Source organism: Medicago sativa, chromosome 1 (genome assembly GCF_051527215.1).
Source record: "Medicago sativa cultivar Bolivia chromosome 1, Bolivia_mono, whole genome shotgun sequence".
Taxonomy (NCBI): Eukaryota; Viridiplantae; Streptophyta; class Magnoliopsida; order Fabales; family Fabaceae; genus Medicago; species Medicago sativa.
The window spans coordinates 37971944-37990933 of record NC_140749.1 but is presented as its reverse complement, the minus strand read 5'-3'; the positions used below and the strand labels follow the sequence as shown (position 1 = coordinate 37990933).

Below are 18990 nucleotides of genomic sequence, written 5' to 3'. Positions count from 1 at the left end.
CGCAAGCTGAGGTGCAAAGTAACATGAAAACAGTAATGAGTTGTTTTGTTAATTAACAAGAACATAATCAAGCTTATTAGATGAATATGAGAAACCAACACCAATTGGAGAGTCTAAGTAGATCATGTTAGCTACTGCAAAATGTAGAAAAAATAAATTTTTAGCACAAAAAAAAATAAAAATATTAAAAATGAACAAAAATGTATGAAAGTTGTTGTGTTACCTTTGTTCCAACTGAAGGGGTTTTTAACAAGACCCTTTGTTGTTGGCCGGAAAGGACCGTGTTCTGAAAAGGCACCTTGGCGTACTGATGAGCAGCCAGGTCCTTGAAGAATTTAAGAAGAATGTAGTTAGTGTTTTGAAACAAAAACAGTTAGTAGATTGTGTAAAATTAATTAACAGAGTTAGTTACATACCTTCGTTTAACCAGAGTACAACTGGTTTTGAAGCAGGATCAGGGCCGGCCTAATGTATTTTAAGGCCTAAAGCGAAATTGAAACAAATGCCTTTTATATGCGTTTAGATAGAATAAGACAAAATTAAGAAAAGAATTCCATAAGTTCCTTCAATCGAAAGTAATTCTATATGATGTGTGTCAGACACTAAATAAATGAGTATTTTGTCAGCTAGAAATCAAACTTTGGTTTGTGACATTGTGAGAGTATATCCTCTTTCGCTATAATCAACTCTGTTAGTGTGTGACCTTTTTAATATATGTGAGTGCGCGTGCGCGTATATGCGCGGGTGCGCGTGCGTGCGCGTGTGTTGAAAATAATATTTAATATAGACAGTATTTACCAATTGTTAGAAATCTTAAAATAACAAAATAATATTGAAATAATACATATATAAATTATTTTTTTACTTTTACAAACTTTGATTACACACTACTTGTCTTAATATATTTAAAATAATCAACATCGAAATAGATTGATAGGAATATGAGGCCTAAAGAAACCGGGGGCCTAAAGCCCTTGATTTTGTGGCATACCCCTTAGGCCGGTCCTGAGCAGGATCTACCTCTGCCTTGACAAAGTAGTAGAAGAGTGATCTATGGTGTGTTTCATGATCAACTGTGATGTACCCAGCAAACTGGTTGAACCTGACTTTCGGCTGCTCAGGTAACATTCTGATCTTGTCAGAAGTCACTCCATGGATAACTAGATTTTCCAAAAAAAGAACTACAAGCATTAACATGAGAATCATGGAAAAAATGAATGGCTTGGTGTTAGATGTTGTTGTCATGGTAAGAGAGATTTGAGTTTGCAGAAAACAAGTGAAGAGAGGTTAAGAATGGAGGAGGCAAGAGGGAAAAGTGATGAAGGTGTTTATTTGTGTTGAAGAGTGTTGTGTGATGAGAGTAAGTAACTAACTCAGTAAAAGAGAGTATTTATAATGAAGGCTTTGTGTGGGTTAAAGTAAAGTTGGAGTGTGTAATTTTAGTGAGGACGAGTTAGAGATGAATGAAAGAACGTATCTTTGAGTGAAAGAGGAGAGTGTAGTGTGTGTTTGTGTGATGAGAATCTCAATAGTGGATGTGTGCTGTAAAACACAGTAACTTAATTTGCAAAAAGATCCACTATCCTTTGTAAAAGAAAATTGCTTTTCTGACATAGAAACCATTGTTTCGATACATGGGGAATCTGGAGAACCAGCCTTGTAGAAACAACAGGTTATCCCTAGCTGTATATATAACAAGGGATTGGTAACAATATCAAAACTTGAGGTTTATTGAGGTGATTTAGTGAAGAAAATTAAGTAAAAAAACAAAACCTGTAATTTGGTCCTTCACAAAAGCATAATCAGACTTATTAGCTGAATATGAGAAACCAACATCAATTGGAGTGTCTAAGTAGATCATGTTAGCTACTGCAAAATGTAGAAAAAATAAATTTTTAGCACAAAAAAAAATATTAAAAATGAACAAAAATGTATGAAAGTTGTTATGTTACCTTTGTTCCAACTGAAGGGGTTTTTAACAAGACCCTTTGTTGTTAGCCGGAAAGGACCGTGTTCTGAAAAGGCACCTTGGCCTACTGATGAGCAGCCAGGTCCTTGAAGAATTTAAGAAGAATGTAGTTAGTGTTTTGAAACAAAAACAGTTAGTAGATTGTGTAAAATTAATTAACAGAATTAGTTACATACCTCCGTTTAACCAGAGTACAACTGGTTTTGAAGCAGGATCAGGGCCGGCCTAATGTATTTTGAGGCCTAATGCGAAATTTAAACAAAGGCCTTTTATATGCGTTTAGATAGAATAAGACAAAATTAAGAAAAGAATTTCATAAGTTCCTTCAATCGAAAGTAATTCTATATGATGTGTGTCAGACACTAAATAAATGAGTATTTTGTCAGCTAGAAATCAAACTTTGGTTTGTGACATTGTGAGAGTATATCCTCTTTCGCTATAATCAACTCCGTTAGTGCGTGACCTTTTTAATATATGTGTGTGCGCGTGCGCGTATATGCGCGGGTGCGCGTGCGTGCGCGTGTGTTGAAAATAATATTTAATATAGACAGTATTTACCAATTGTTAGAAATCTTAAAATAACAAAATAATATTGAAATAATACAAATATAAATTATTTTTTTTACTTTTACAAACTTTGATTGCACACTACTTGTCTTGATATATTTAAAATAACCAACATCGAAATAGATTGATAGGAATATGAGGCCTAAAAAAATCGGGGGCCTAAAGCCCTTGCTTTAGTGGCATCCCCCTTAGGCCGGCCCTGAGCAGGATCTACCTCTGCCTCGACAAAGTAGTAGAAGAGTGATCTATGGTGTGTTTCATGATCAACTGTGACGTGCCCAGCAAACTGGTTGAACCTGACTTTCGGCTGATCAGGTAACATTCTGATCTTGTCAGAAGTCACTCCATGGATAACTAGATTTTCCAAAAAAAAAAAGAACTTCAAGCATTAACATGAGAATCATGGAAAAAATGAATGGCTTGGTGTTAGATGTTGTTGTCATGGTAAGAGAGATTTGAGTTTTCAGAAAACAAGTGAAGAGAGGTTAAGAATGGAGGAGGCAAGAGGGAAAAATGATTAAGGTGTTTGTTTGTGTTGAAGAGTGTTGTGTGATGAGAGTAAGTAACTAATTGAGTGAAAGAGATTATTTATAATGAAGGCTTTGTGTGGGTTAAAGTAAAGTTGGAGTGTGTAATTTTAGTGAGGACGAGTTGGAGATGAATGAAAGAACGTATCTTTGAGTGAAAGAGGAGAGTGTAGTGTGTGTTTGTGTGATGAGAATTTCAATAGTGAATGTGTGCTGTAAAACACAGTAACTTAATTTGCAAAAAGATCCACTATCCTTTGTAAAAGAAAATTGCTTTTCTGACATAGAAAAGTTCCTATTGACACAAGTAAATGACCAAATTACCCCCAGCGGTAGTTAATTAACGTTGGCATATGCGGCAGTTAACTGCCTCTGGCTTTGCTGTTTTTTATTGTGATTTTACGCGTTTCGGTCGAAAAATCAAAATAAATCGAAACTTATTCAGAATTCTACGAAACTTTACAGACCCTCTATATATATTTTTTTAGAGTTGTCTGCAAAAAACCAGATCAAAATTCAATTTCTAGGTCAACGTTTTGATGTTTTGGTTTCTTGAGTTATTGGAGCATTAAAAATTCATATTTAATCTATCCGTTGTCGAAAAATTCTAATTTTTTGCGGGAAATGTTTTTTATATGTTCTTAATATGTGTACAAAAAATAATGAAAAAATTCAACTTCTATATAACTTTTCCGGACGCGCAGTTGGAAAAATATTGCAATTTTACGTGTTTCAGTAAAAAATTCAAAATAAATTGAGGATTACTCGAAATACTAAGAAAATTTGCATATCCTCTATATGTATTTTTATAGAGATGTCTGCAAAAAATACAGCTCAAAATTCAATTTTTAGGTTTATTTTTTGATGTTTTCGTGTCTTAAATTTTAGGCGCGTTAAAAATTCATATTTAATCCGTCCCTTGTCGAAAAATTCAAATTTTTTGTGGAAGATGTTATTTTTTAATTCTAAACATGAGTTCAAAAAAAAACGTGAAAATATTGCTCGGAAGGTTTCTACGTGAAAATTCAAATTTTTTGTGGAAGGTTGCGGGAGTTTAATATTTCTTTGTTAGGGAAATGGGTGTGGAGGGTGTTGGAGGAGAGGGAGAGTTTGTGGAATGTGGTGCTTCGAGCGAAGTATGGCGAGTATGGAGGGAGGGTGCGGTTTAGTGAGGGGGTGGGATCGATTTGGTGGCGCCACATAAACCAAATTCGATCTGGTGTGGGTTTGGCGGATGCTAGGTGGTTGTTGGATAATATTGCTCGGAAGGTAGGAGATGGGAGTACCACTTTGTTTTGGGAGGATCCGTGGTTGGACGACGTTTCGTTAGCTGTGTCTTTTCCTAGGCTATTTGAATTGTCAGAGTACAAAATGTCCACGGTGAGGGAGATGTTTTTGTTAGGTTGGGGGGCTGATGGGAATGCGTGGCGGTGGAGGCGGAGACTATTCGCTTGGGAGGAGGAATTGGTGGGGGATTGTGTGGGGCGTTTGGCTAACTTTGTTTTGCAGGTAGATGTCGATGATAGGTGGGTGTGGAATCTCCATTCAACTCACACCTATTATGTGCAATCGGCCTATTCTTATCTAACGGCGGTGGATACTAACATCTCTGAAGATTTTATTCAATTTTTGTGGCTAAAAGCGGTTCCGTTAAAGGTTAACATATTTGTTTGGCGTTTCTTTTTGAATAGACTTGCTACAAAGGACAATTTGTGCAAAAGAAATGTCCTTGATCCGACTCTTGTGGCTTGTGCGACTTTGTGTGGTAAGGAAGAGGATAGGGACCACTTGTTCTTTCTCTGTGATCATTATGGTCGGCTTTGGCTTTTGATTTCCCATTGGCTTGGTATTGTTACGGCTTTACATGGTAATTTATATTCTCATGCTAACCAATTTTGTGCTCTCGGAGGTTTCTCAAAGAACTCAACAACAGGTTTTACTATTATTTGGATTTCGGTTCTTTATGTCATTTGGAAAGACCGAAACAGGAGAATTTTTCAGAATCACTTTGATCATCTAGATGCTCTTCTTGAAAGGGTTAAAATCCAAACGTATTGGTGGTTGAAAGCGACTTACATCTTGTTCGATTTTGACTATCCTTTTTGGAGGAAAAACCCTTTGCTTTGTTTACAGACTGTTTTGTAATGTCTGGGTTTTTTAGGCTGTTTATAGCCTTTATGTATTGTAACAACACTATTCAGATCCTTTAGGCACGCCTTGTGCTTGAGGGACTGTTTTTTTATTTAATATATTTCGTTTAGTTTCTTCAAAAAAAAAAAACTTCCGGCGCATATGCCAGCGGTAGTTAAGTACCACTGGGATAATTTGGTCATTTACTTGTGTCAATAGGAACTTTTCTATGTCAGAAAAGCAATTTTCTTTGTAAAAAGCTTCCATGTGTATCTCATCATTCCTTTCCTTTTTAAGTCCATATATAGTCCACTATGTGATTAAAAGAATTTGCACAAAGAAGTAACTAATTTCATATATACCTTAATTTGGAAAATTTATATTAAAAAATTTATCATATAATTCAATATGCTGAATATCCAATACCATGTTAATTGATTATACTATATCCTTTTGGATTTTCATTTAGCATTCCTTTTGGATTTTCATATAATTCCTTTTTGATTATACTATATCCTTTCACAAAGAAGTAACTAATTTCATATATACCTTAATTTGGAATAACTAATTTTCATTGAATATCCAAAAGGAATGTTAATTGATTATACTAAAAAAATGCTGCCATACTTGGAATAAATATCTTAATTTTCATGGTCTATGTGCTGCATTATCAGAATGACCACAATGGAACTTGTCAGGATGAGCACAATAGTGTTAATATTCATGATCTCATTGCAACACTATATCCTATAAATATGACAGTCATGATATGCATTTTGGCCTTGGTGCCTCTTCTACATGTTTCGCAATTTACATATGACAGTCCCGATACACTGTCTTGAAATGGAAAACATTGGTTTATGTAAGCTGATTTTCAGGAAAATTCAAGGCAAAAGATTAATCATTTGGCAGACTTATTTAAGTGAGAAAGTTTGTAGAATATGAACACAAGCAGTTAAGGAGTACATAATTAACTATAACAGATGCAAGAACTGAAAATTGATAGCTTAAGAAGTACATAATTGAAGCGCTGAGTTTCTTATATGCAAAGAATTGAAAAAGTTCATAAGGGAAGAATGATATTCCAAATCTCATAATCATGAGAACTGAATTCAGATGCAGGAACTCAAAATTGATAGCATATGAAGTACCAAATAGATAACATACTGAAGACTATACTTATACCAAAGATAATGATAATTTTTCCTTAATACCCAACTTGGTAGCAGAAAATACATAAGGCAACTAATAAGAGTACATCTCACAATTTGTTGATTACTTAATCATCAAATCACTAATTTGCTAAAAAGTACACACAACCAAAAGAGTACATTTCTCATGATCTTCAACTCCTTATCTTTTATCTCAAACTAGTTGAGCTACCCAACACACCATGTGTTGAATATCTTTGCTCTTGATTTGATTTAAGGAAGACAGCATAATTTATTTGGGGATTCACAAGTTGTTTTTGGAGGTTTAGGTATAAAGTAGGAGATGAAGATCAATATTGTCAAAATGAGGAAAATGAAGTTTCAAACCATAAGAATTTCCGAGGAATCCAGGCCAGGGATTCAAACTACAAATACATGTTACATGAAAATGAAGATTTAATAAATAGTAGTATTCATAAACAACTCTATTCTCAAGAAAAGGTCACAACTATTGTACATCGAAATGGACTTTTTTAAGGTCACAACTCTATTCTCGTGATCATATTGCAGATTAAAGTGAACATATTGTGTTTCTATAATCCAACTGTCATTATAATCTCAAAATAAAAATCACCCAGAGAAACAAAAGCAAGCTTCAGGATAAGCAACATGCAGCCAGATGAAAAGCAATATACATTTGATAAAGGATTTGAAAATTTAAAAGATAGAAGAGAATAACACATCAGGCATACCGCGAATAACTCATTGGACTTTTTTTTTAAGGAAACTCATCAGACATGAATGAGGAAAAATTTCTGATTATTATAATCAAATGAATGCAAAGTATGAGGTGATATAATGGTGAACAATAATGATCACGAGTCGGGAAAAAATAACAACATTAGCACCAGTAACGGTGTTCAAGAGCACTAACTTTCAGAGTCAAAATTAGTAACAGAAGCAGAGGTAGTGAAAGCAGAAGAGAACACTGGAAATATTAGTACATATTGAACATTGAAGGACTTCTTGTCGTTGAACAAACTTATAAAGAAGATAGGAATGTGATAGGCTATTGTCAATAAGGCCAGCCCTATCCAAGTATACAATGAAGGAGGGAAGAAATAGCTGAATGGAGAATGAAGAATCTGAAAGTATAAAGCAATTGGAGGGAGCTAACAAAATAAACATCTGTCAAGAGGATATTGGGCTACAAATGTTGAGAATCATGCAAGGGAACATATATATGTTGACAATTTAGCACTTGTTGCTCAAACAGCAAAAACAAGTTTGCAAATATGGAGACTGCCTGACTTTTCAGCTAGTGATGATTGACAAAATTGGAATCAGTTGGACATTGTATAAGAAAGAAATGAATATGAGAATTGTCTAGGAAAATGAGAAAAAATTTAGTTGAATTTTGGTAAAGAATGAATAACTCACTTCATTGATTCTAATCAAACTAAAAAATGAGTTAGCAGCAGCAATCGTCAGTCAGTCTACATCGACACAAGAGGTACAGTCAATGTCTTGAAAAGTGATTCTCCCCAAGTAAAAATCATTTATATGATCAGTGCAGAGTGGGAGGCACTTCTGGTTCAAACTTTCATGAATTACTCCCATCCCTTGCAACCATTTTTCTTTCTCCATTGGGTTCACATTCAAACTGTTTTGTAGCAATCGGATCCGATAGAAGACTGTTGTCGTCTTGTCACAGAAATGAGCAATACAACGTGTGGGAGGCTCGTCAGATGCCAGTCTTACTGTTGCCAACGATAAAACCCCATCTACAGGTTTTGGATCTGAAAGATTTCTATCTCCCATCATCTTAACCTCCTTCTCTGTGGGAAAATGTATTTCATCATTTCCATTCATATCAGACTTTTAAATCTTTGCTAAAATGCTTTATAGCTTCACGCTTAGTGGATTCGTGCTTCTCTGCTAATGTCAAGATACAAGAGAACCTCAAGTGATAACTTACAATAGTTTTGACCACCTTGAAGTTGTGGCAACAGCAGAAGAAGTCAAGCCACCTTCTTGCTATGCCGGCATACCATTTGATAATATCGGCATCCTCAAGAGCAACGAGGAATTCAATAGGCCTTGGACGACCCATATGATTCGTAAAAGCAACGAACCTCACAGCTTTTCTTACCAGACCTACTGGTGCATCTACTTTTATACATAACCTAGTCAAATCCTCAACTGTTCCTTTTGAATATTTTTGTTCTTCCTCTTGGTTTTGTTTTCTTTCTTTGTCCTCGATTACTTTCCTAAGTTTTACAGGATTCAAATGTTTATCTATCTGTTCTTCGAATTTATCATAAGCAACAACAAGGTCAGACGGTAACTGATCTCGAATGTGTCTCAAGGAAAGGAAATCACCGGCTGTTAAACTACGATGCCATTCTTGAAACTCATCCACACTCCCCAAGAACTCTTGCACTACTTCATCTGCCCAAGAGTTAAAAATTTCCCGGACTTCATTTTCAATACTAAAATCAAACTTAAACCCGTCACTTTGCTTCATCTTCTTATAAACATGATTAAATATCTTCAACCCCAATATCCTCCTATTCCTCGCCCTAGCATTTCTGAACTCAAGAGCTCTAACTTCCTTTTGTCTAAGGTACTTCTTCCATGCTCGGATCACTTTCTCTGACATAGGTGGGCGTAAAACCGAGGGCGGAACAGCCTGCAATTCCATCCCAAGAAACTCAATCTTCTCCGACACCGCGCTATGAATAGCCGTGTTTAATTTATCAACCCGCAAACTCAAACCAAGCTCCAAGCTTTTAACAACCTTCATCTTCAAGTCCATAGCCAACAACTTGGATCCGCCCGAAGTAGCAACTAGTATCTCATCCAAATACCTAACCGCATACACCTTAACCGGTTTATAAAACACATCAGATCCCAAACCAGATCCCAAACCGCATTGACGATTCTCTTGATTTTCTCGAAGCTGCGTCTCTTGTATCTCTTTATCAAACCCATCAAAATAGAACACAACCCACATTCCTGAGGAAGCCCTTTTCCTAACGAATTACCACCCAATTCAATCACCAAAACCTCACATTCATTCAAACAACCTCTTAATAAAATCAATGAAAACACAATCTCTGATTTTACGTTCAACGAAAAAACACAACTTTTCAACATGTGCATTTTCAAATCTATGAGGCTTAAACCTAACGGTAAACCACCAAGTAAACCTTATAGTAGTGTGTCTACCCATCCCAACACGTCCACCGTAGCAAAAAGTGACGAATCTTTCTTCGTAAACAGCTTCCAATACCATCCTAACGGCTTCAATGACAACCTTGAGTTTCAAATTGGGTAAAACCAAGGACGAACCGTTTCGGGTGATTTTAGTGGTTTACATAATTCAATATACTTTCCTTAAAGTATCTGCATCCACTTATACTAATGTACATTTTTTAATTATGTAAACCACTAAAATAATTTTTTTAAATATACATATATGATATCACTCATACAAAACTCTAAAATAGGTCCCACAATGTTATATATCCTCGCTACTTTGACAAAGTGGCATAGTGTTAAACGAAGACACTCAATTTTTCAACTGATATTGGTGCTCTTATACTTGTATATCTGTCGGGTTCCTTTATTTTTATTTATGTTCGTTCAACGATTAATTTTAGAGCTTCTGTCCCTAAAATAAATATTAGAGCTTTTGGTTTGGTCCAAAAATATGAATTTTTAATATGTTTTGTGGTTGCAGCATTGTCTGATCTTTCACACTTGAAAAGGAAAGGTGGTACTATGACATTGTTGCAATTGGATGTGAAATTTGAGCTATAGAAAATTGATAGAACAACTAATTTTAGCTTGTAGAATTTTTAAGTCAAGGATGCGTCGATACAATCGGGATTACACAAGATGTTGATTTGTACTCGAGTATTGATTGACGTTGTTGAAAAGTGTGATGTGAGATTATGTCGGGGTTGAAGAGCTCCCTACCAACATGGAAGTTGCACCGTAAGTTTTCAGTCCGATTTTTGACATATGAAAAATTCTTAAGGTGATTTAGCTTCAAAGAAAGTTTACTCTTATGATGGAATATGATAGTTCTTTTATGTGGAGGGATGAGATCATTGGGCACATTTTTTTCGTAAAACAAGATTAATTTTGCTCGAAAATGTTTATACGAAATTTGCATGTGATAGTGCCACTTAAAAAAATATATTTATGTCTTTTATGTAAATGTACAAAGAAGTTTAGACCACAATCGAAATTTAAAATCATAGTTTGAGCCATAAATATACAACGCTAGCTCAAAAGTCTAGAACTGAATATTTAACGATAACATGGACATCCTTTTTGTAGGCACGTAAGAGAAAAGCTCTCAAATTTCCTTCCAGAAATATCATCTGATTTGTACTTTTTCACTATACATTAATAACAACCACTAGTCATCTTCTAATTTTAGATACAGAAAGTTTGCCTAAACATTGGAAAACACAGCTATATCTTCCACACAAGACCATACATCACGCAAACTATTTGGTGTTTTCTTAATCTAATTTACTCAAAAAGTTTGTTGTTCTGAGTTGTAAGCATTAGACCTAGCTATTTGAATTAAATTTCTACACCAAACATTGCATGACGTCCCAGAAAAAGTTTTTAATGTTTATTCAAGGGATTACATCATCACCTGAGGAACCTAAATTGACGCAAAGATGAATCATTTTGTTCTTCAACACAATTCTTATGCAACCCCTGAAGATGTTAGTTTTGACCAGAAGGGTACGTTCTTTTGTCCCAAACCAATTCCAACCAGGCAATTAAGATTGAAATTTTGCCAAGAAAACGAAGGGTATGATTCAAATGTAGGAACAGAGCTTCTAGATATCATTCAAAACATGGAAGTTTCATCATCGCCGCCTTATTTTCTTGGCTCTCCTCCTGTTAGAGCTTCTAATCCTTTGATCCAAGATGAGCAATTTAAATGGGAGGAACACATTCCTCAATCAACAAATGTAGTTTCATCATCACCAGGTTTATCATCTTCTTCTGCATCATCTGGTTTATCCTCTCCATCTTCGCCATTTCGGAAAGGGGGTTGTGTTAGAATGAAGTTTGGAGTTAAATCGGCAAAGGTTAGAGTTGTAGGATTTGATTGCCATGTTCCGGCTGTTGCTTATTGATCTTGATTCAAAGGAAGTGTACATAGAAGACAAATGCAATCAAAGGGGGAAGCAGTGGATCAACAAGAGATGACAAATTCCAGTTAATAAATTATATGTTGGTATCTAATATATATATTTACATATTGTATATATCAAATTGTTTTGGATAGTGATGATCATCATTTTTGCTTTTGTTCATACTTCATGTGTAATATATAAGGGATACATACAACATGATGAAAAGAAACGGGTGGAGGAATAAAAATTGTTCATAAATGTAGACATGATGCACTTATGACTAATGCAATACCATTCTTTCATCTCACTTTAATTATTCTCTCGATCAACTTCTTGGATGTGTGTATCTTTAATGGTTAAATTTATGAAAAGAAGAAACTCAGCCTAAATAAAACTACCCAAGGGTTAATAAAGTTAGCTAATGGTTAACTCTTATTTACCTTTGTTTTTGGAAAGCAATAGTACATTTTATTTCTCTGTCTCTCTCCGATTTTGAATTTGAACATCTAAGAAACATTCTCCCCAACTCGAATATGCAAACATTTTATAAGAGACATATATTCCTTCTAGTTATATTTATAGGAGATATTTTAGTCAATAAAAATTTATGTATTTGTTTCGAAGTCTGATCAAATACATCAATTTTGTTGACACAAATATCTCTTATAAATAAAACCGAATAGAGTATTTATTTAATGATAATTAAGAATTTTGTTTACATCTTAACTGCAATCATTTAAAGAGATTAAAACAAATTTGAAGACTTAAAAGATCAACTAGGAACATTTGAGTTGGTTTAATAAGATACGAGGCATAAACTTGTCTCAACTTTGGATAAATTCACAAAGAAGGTTAATAAGATTAACTAGGAACATATGAAACAACACCAATTGGAGAAAAATTATCAAATTGAAAAAAGACACGATTTAGAGTTTCTCGATTGGTTGCATACGGTTTTCCACCTCATTTGATGGTATTCTACGAACAGGATAATTATTCTAACCACTACATGATGTGTTTCACAATCAATAACTCTCTGAAGCAATGTTATATTAGGAGGTAGAGTATTCTTCTATGATCACAAGATCAAGTATATATTATATACTACTAATACATGCAACAAAAAAGGCTGATCAAAGTTATTTTTGGGGAGTGCACAATATATGCATTCTTTACAAAGAAGAATAAATCGGTACACCAGGTAAGGTTGCTCCACCATCAACAATAAAATTGTTACCCGTGACATATTCAGAAGAATCATGAATTAGGTAACGAGCCAGAGATGTCAATGCAGGATCCGAAGCAACCAAACTTCTCAAAGGGTTTATTTTCGTGATCACATTATTCAGCCAAGCTTTTTGTACTAATTTTTCAGTGATTTCAGATTTGAAAATTCCAGGAGATATTGAATTCACTCTAATTTTGTGTGCACCCAATTCCAAAGCCATGACCTGTCAAACATCATTGGACAAAATGATTTTAATATGCCGCTGTTTAATCATTATGAATATAATCAGTAAATGACAAATTGAACATATTACAGAGCTATAAGTTAATTGTTTTTTACTTTTGCCTATGAATTAACATGTGAACTTCTGAACTCTAAACCCTGTAATAATTAATAGATAATTTTTTTAGACGAACACTTAATTACCAGGCCTCTTTCTTTTCCTTAGGAACCGAAGGGTTAAGACCAAAACAAATTTAGAAGAAATTTAACACGTAGAATTGATTTACATAGTGTTCAACTCCTCCATTTCACAGTTGCTTAAGGCATGCCAACATAAGATCACGAAATATATTTTTCTCCCTGGCTATTGATTATTATTTTGTTTTTTCTTGATTAATACAGCATTTACTAGCAATTAAAAGGGCTTATTTGGACATGTTCGGGGATGTCAAGTGCAGAAACTTAACGCTGCAGCAATTGACAAGTGCAGAAAAGGAGATGTGAAGTGCAGAAATTATAAAGAACTGAAAGTAATTGACAACAAATGTAAAGATGCAGTGGCATTAAAATGTTCAAAGCAAATAGGGAAGAATAAAAAGGCCACCGAATGAAGATGCAAAATGAAAATTTGCAAGAGATAAAAATTGCTAACACGAAAATGGCAAGGAAGATAAGCGTGCAACAGTTGAATTAACGAGATTTAAAGTACCTAAATGTAAAAGTATATGAGTTTGTAGATTGATGAAAAGGACAATGATGATAATCGTCAATAAATGAACTTGGAAAAACAAATTCCATGGAGTGACTTGATGAAAATCAGTCAATTTTAGCTTGTCTGAATGAAGTGAAACCGGGCATCCTTAACACCTTGACAAGAAGCCTTATCTATAGACACTCCAAGTAAGACTTATTTTAGTTACACCCCATGAAATTTCAGTTACACCCAGATTTGACAAAAATACCCTTCAATCTTTTTTAAATTTTCAACAATTACCATCTTCCTTTTGTCAAAAAAAAAAAAAAACAATTACCCTCTTCCTTTTTCATCCTCTTCATCTTCTGCATTCAATAAAAACAATTGCACCCAATTTTCACTGTTGAACATAATTAAACTTTTACAATTCATCTTGGTTTTACCTAAATTTGGTAGCGTACGTGAAACATAATCACTGCAACACATTCAATACTTAGTGCAATTAAAAACATGAAAAGAAATTGAAAAGTGTTACTTAATTCACATGAATTGGTTACTTAAGTGATTTTTCTTCTGCACCTTGGTTGCACTTTGAATGGATCAGTACGAAATCTAGGAACATATCATAGAACAATTTAGACAAATTCACCGATTCATAGCATACATGAATTCAAGGTAGTTTATTGAAGTTGAAAAAAAGATTGCAATTGAAAAATTTACTACGTGAACTAAATTCACTTACACCAACGTAAATTGAGTTCACGTTCAAATTATATATAATTTATAAATTAAACTAGATTACGTAAGTGTTAATTTATATGTGACAAAGGGCAACTTCGGTATAGTATAACGATAAAATACTAATCAAATTTGGGTGTAACTGGATCTTCTTGGGGTGTAACTAAAAAAACTCTCCAAGTAACTACCTATGTCATATTTGGATCAAAGATGTCAGCAGTAACTGCAGTCATCAATCTCAATTGTTGCATCATGATCGGACAGTTTACATTCCGACTTCACCAAATTAGATTTCAAATTAAACTCATAATCCCAACAGTCTGGTCTTAGTGCAACAACCAAGTTGAGAAAACTGTATTGACTACAGTGCCGTCAAAGATCTCATATGTTGAATCAAGATTGGATCATTTGTATTCAGACTTCACCAAATTAGGTTCTAATTAAAACTACGAATACAAATCGTATGATCTTTATCCAACAACCAAGATGTGCAGACTACGGTGGCTGCGGGAAGTTTTGATATCTAATCCAAATCCCACATGTTACTGGATCTGTTACATAACTTCCCAAACTTTCATGTCCTAACATATGCCATATAAGTGTTGGGGTCAAGGGAGGATTTGCACCAGTGGGTCGAGGAACAAACCACCAAGTGTATATGACATTTCCGAGTTTAGATCTGCTCCATGTAGGGTGTTGTCCATTTAGATGTATGGATGCACAACACGCGGCAAAAAAACATCCAAGGGATGATATTAAAAATTGAAAATTAAGCATTTTTTAATTAAAAAAAAAAAAAGAAAAAAAATATAAAGGAAACTGTTCACTCTTCCGTCTTTCCCTGCAAACGCAAACACAGTTGGTTGACTTTGGCGGCGAGTAAGCCTACACGTTTTATGTAGCAGACTGAAGTGCAGATGAAGGTTGTGAAAACTTACATTTGACTTCCTAAGTTTCTAACATTCTCCTCCCTTAAAATGTGAGTCCCCACAATATTATGATACCCATCATGTGAAAGTCTCTTTAAGTATCAACAAGATTAGTAACAAAGAGGTACAAAGAGCCAAAGTGCCTAACAACATGGCTCCAAAACCCTAGGTTAGTAGCAAACCCACACTAACCACAATTTCAAGTTACTCGGCAGCCAAGCCATCAACTTTGATACCACTTGTTGGGGGGTTAGGGGGAGCCTAAAAGTAAATAAGACCTACACGAATGGACCAAGCAACAAAACACTAAGAACAGGTCACTGAATCTTCACTCAAATTCCTAAGACATTAATCTAAATATATGGGTCTAACTCCTTATTTATTAATTCCATTACTTATTTCCCAACAATACGTGGGCAAGTTATAAATTACGGATCCTTCTCTACTTGCTACAACAACATTGTCACTATTCAATTTGAACACAAGTTATGGTTCTTTTGCCAAAGCCAACAACTGCATTTCTATCTCTAGAATCAGTATTACAATATTAATCGTAACACGCGGCTAAACTAAACTCAACCTTGATTTTGGATATATATACAGTATAGTGATAACTCTCATCCAAAACCAATACTAGATTGCATAATTGTAAGCAAAAAAAATACGATGAAATGTAAAGAAAAACAATTACCTTTGTAAGCATGTTGAGGCCAGCCTTTGAAGATGCATAAGCAACAGCACCAGTAAGATGTCCCCGATTCAAACCAGAAGTTGAAGAAATATTAATAACAGAACCTTTTCGATGTGCATCACACATACGTTTACATACATATTTAGAAACCAACCAAGAACCAGTTAAGTTAGTTTTAAAAACATGATTCCATTCATCTTCAGACAAATCCAAAGGAGATTTAACACTCCCTCTAACACCAGCATTGTTAATCAATGTATCAATATGCCCAAAGGCATCCCACGCCTTCTGCACGGACTTGTCTATGGCAGCGCCGTCCGCGGATACGTCGAGTTCAACGGCTACGGCGCGGAGGTTTCCGTTACCGTATAGATGGTTGATTTGATGGCAGAGGGAGTGGAGACGGTCGAGACGGCGAGCAGCGGCAACGATCCTGCAGCCGGCTTTAGCGAGATCGAGACAGAAGTCGTATCCGAGGCCGGAGGATGCGCCGGTTACTAACACCACTTTGTCGTCCAGCTTATGCCATGGCTCTAGCTCTACCTGTTCTCTTCCCATTGATTTTAATCGATTGGATTTGGAAGAATTGACCATTCACTCACCGAGTGAAAATAAATAAATAGATAGATAGATAAATGATTAATGGTAAAATAAAATTATATCAATCATTTTTTAACCATATACTAGTCCTTTAACTTTTTTCATAGCATTTTTTGTCTATCGGGTTCATGTGCATTGTAATTTTCAATCTCATTTGCATTTTTTCATTCGTTAATTAATGATTAGGAATTGTGGATATAAATTCTACTAAAAATACTAAAATAAAACTATTTCTTATTATTTATTTTTACATATTATAGTTTTGAATTGAGTTAAGGTCAAATCCAATAACAGATCGGGTCATCCTAAGTCGTAAGTTTTAAAGTGAATTATATAATGGATACGTCTTAGAGGCATACGCAAACAGTTTCAATAATCAAATAATATGATCTGATCATGATCTCATCACGATATACCTACAACTATCCAGTGAAGTACCTGTTCAAATCCTTCCACTATAAACATCGGCTAATGGCTTAATCCATGGACACAATTCATATTCCTAAAAACATCACGCTTTATATTACAAATACAATATAGGTTAATATTTTTCAAGGATCATAAGAGTATTTTCAGTCTAACTTAATTTTCATTTATTTTCAAAAAGTACTCAATTAAAACATTAGCTTATCTTTTATATTTTAAATTACGTTAACAAACTTTTCAAAAAATAACTGTGAAGAGATTTTCAAATAAGTATGAGACCTTCATAGTTTTATATATATTTTTATTTAACCCAACTTTTATCATTCTATCAAAAGAAAATTAAATTAGTAAATATATATTTGAACTAAAAATAGAAGGAGTCAAAGGTCTCATTTTCGAACAGGAAAGAATGAGAATTGGCTATACCAACAACTAATCACTAACTACTAGTAAAATTTGCCTAACAAAACTTTAGAGTAGCTTTCAACATTCACTTCATTACAAGAAGTAACCAAAAAAATAAAAACATTCACTTCATTTTTCTTCTTCCTGATAAATGTATTCGAAAAAGAAATTGCAACTTTCTTCATCGTCTCACTTGTTTGATTGATAAAATTTAAATTTAGTTTCTCAATGGCTTGGTATCTATTTGGTTTTTCCAGGAAGTATCAAGGAGCACTATTTGCAGTTTACTCAATTAGCGGCGCTCCCGAGAGCTACTCATTCCTACCTTAAAATTATTTGGCATACGTGTGCTTGGACAATTTGGAAAGATAGAAACAACTGTGTCTTCAAAAATGCGGTAATCAATATACACAGTATTCTTGAAAAGGTGAAGATGAACTCATTTCTTTGGTTGTCTTCGCACTTTGTTCCTATTGCTTTTGGTTATCATGACTGGTGAAGACACCCACTTTGTTGTATGGGTGTTGTGTAATTTTTTTTTGTTTTTATGGTGGCAACCTATTCATAGGTGCTCTGGTTTGTAACAGATTTGGATGATTCATCATTTTGGCACACCTTGTGCGGGATGAATTATTCTTTCGTTTGAACAATATATTCCATTTTAATTTGTTAAAAAAAAAAGATTGAAATTTATTATAAAGTCAAAATTTATAAAATATTTGTATTAAGATAAATGCCGCATCACCGAGGATTAAACTACACGTGAAATGATTTATTTAACGTAATTAAATCCTAAAATGGCAGTCTGGAGGCTTGAAATGCACAAGCATAAATTTAACGTGCAACACAAGATTTTGGTTATATGATATTGATGTGAAATCTCTGTGAAAAACTACATGTTCATCTAATGTGACAAACCACAATCTCAGGACAAAAATTTACCAATAGACAATTTTAACTGACAAATTACAATTTTAGGGGTTTATTTGCCACATTCATGGACTAATTGACCGATTCTTACAATTTCGAAGGGAAATTTGCACATTCACTCAATGAGTTAAAATAAGACAAGGGGGTAAGAAGCTTTGAAAACATGGTAAAATATCATTATCATTGACTAGCCTCAAGTTTGTAGATTCTAACCATTTAATATATTCATGGAAAATTGGAAATGATGTCAATTAGATAAATATGAGATATGTCACGTATAAATAAAACAAAAAATCAAATCTCTAGAGATTCTTAACCAAAAGCTCTCTAAATTCCCAGAAGTAAAATAGGGGTATCTCAAAAAGCAAAAAAAGCTTAGGACTACATAAAACCCATGAAAAATATATTTCTTGCATAATATGATTAACATGAAAACACAAAGATGGTCAAAAAGAAAAGAGCATTGAAAATTCTGTAAGTTGCATAATTTACTTTTTTTTCCCCCAATCTTCAAGTCCTCTTGAACTTTCAATTCATGAAAAATCATATCGGTCTCGGATCAGTTCATGAATAAGCTAATTGCAAGTTTTACCATCACTTGTTAGAATGCTT

The 18990-nt window shown here is 34.3% G+C and overlaps 3 protein-coding genes, 1 long non-coding RNA gene and 1 pseudogene across 5 annotated transcripts; 1 reads left to right on the top strand and 4 right to left on the bottom strand.

The window, feature by feature from the left end:
- Positions 1-48: 48 nt before the first annotated feature.
- On the bottom strand, positions 49-1423 carry LOC146954783 (serine carboxypeptidase-like 45). Its single transcript, XM_085745969.1, has 4 exons — positions 1021-1423; positions 417-465; positions 224-325; positions 49-134 (listed from the first exon to the last, which is right to left on the bottom strand). The coding sequence occupies exons 1-4, from the start codon at positions 1243-1245 to the stop codon at positions 49-51; spliced, it is 462 nt and encodes a 153-aa protein (XP_085602095.1). The 5' UTR covers positions 1246-1423.
- Positions 1424-1620: 197 nt separating this feature from the next.
- Positions 1621-2277, bottom strand: LOC146954782 (uncharacterized). The gene is made up of 3 exons (XR_015015052.1): positions 2146-2277; positions 1953-2054; positions 1621-1869 (listed from the first exon to the last, which is right to left on the bottom strand). It is a non-coding gene; the product is annotated as an uncharacterized LOC146954782 (long non-coding RNA).
- A 3998-nt stretch (positions 2278-6275) lies between these two features.
- LOC146954781 (nuclear intron maturase 3, mitochondrial-like) lies at positions 6276-9720 on the bottom strand (annotated as a pseudogene). The gene has a single exon (XR_015027407.1). The product of XR_015027407.1 is annotated as a nuclear intron maturase 3, mitochondrial-like (transcript).
- A 1183-nt stretch (positions 9721-10903) lies between these two features.
- LOC146954780 (uncharacterized) lies at positions 10904-11822 on the top strand. Its single transcript, XM_085718549.1, has one exon. It carries the CDS (start codon positions 11048-11050, stop codon positions 11513-11515), a length of 468 nt encoding a protein of 155 aa, XP_085574675.1. The 5' UTR covers positions 10904-11047; the 3' UTR covers positions 11516-11822.
- Positions 11823-12532: 710 nt separating this feature from the next.
- LOC146954779 (uncharacterized) lies at positions 12533-16660 on the bottom strand. The gene is made up of 2 exons (XM_085718548.1): positions 16018-16660; positions 12533-12966 (listed from the first exon to the last, which is right to left on the bottom strand). The coding sequence occupies exons 1-2, from the start codon at positions 16609-16611 to the stop codon at positions 12688-12690; spliced, it is 873 nt and encodes a 290-aa protein (XP_085574674.1). The 5' UTR covers positions 16612-16660; the 3' UTR covers positions 12533-12687.
- Between the last annotated feature and the right edge of the window lie 2330 nt (positions 16661-18990).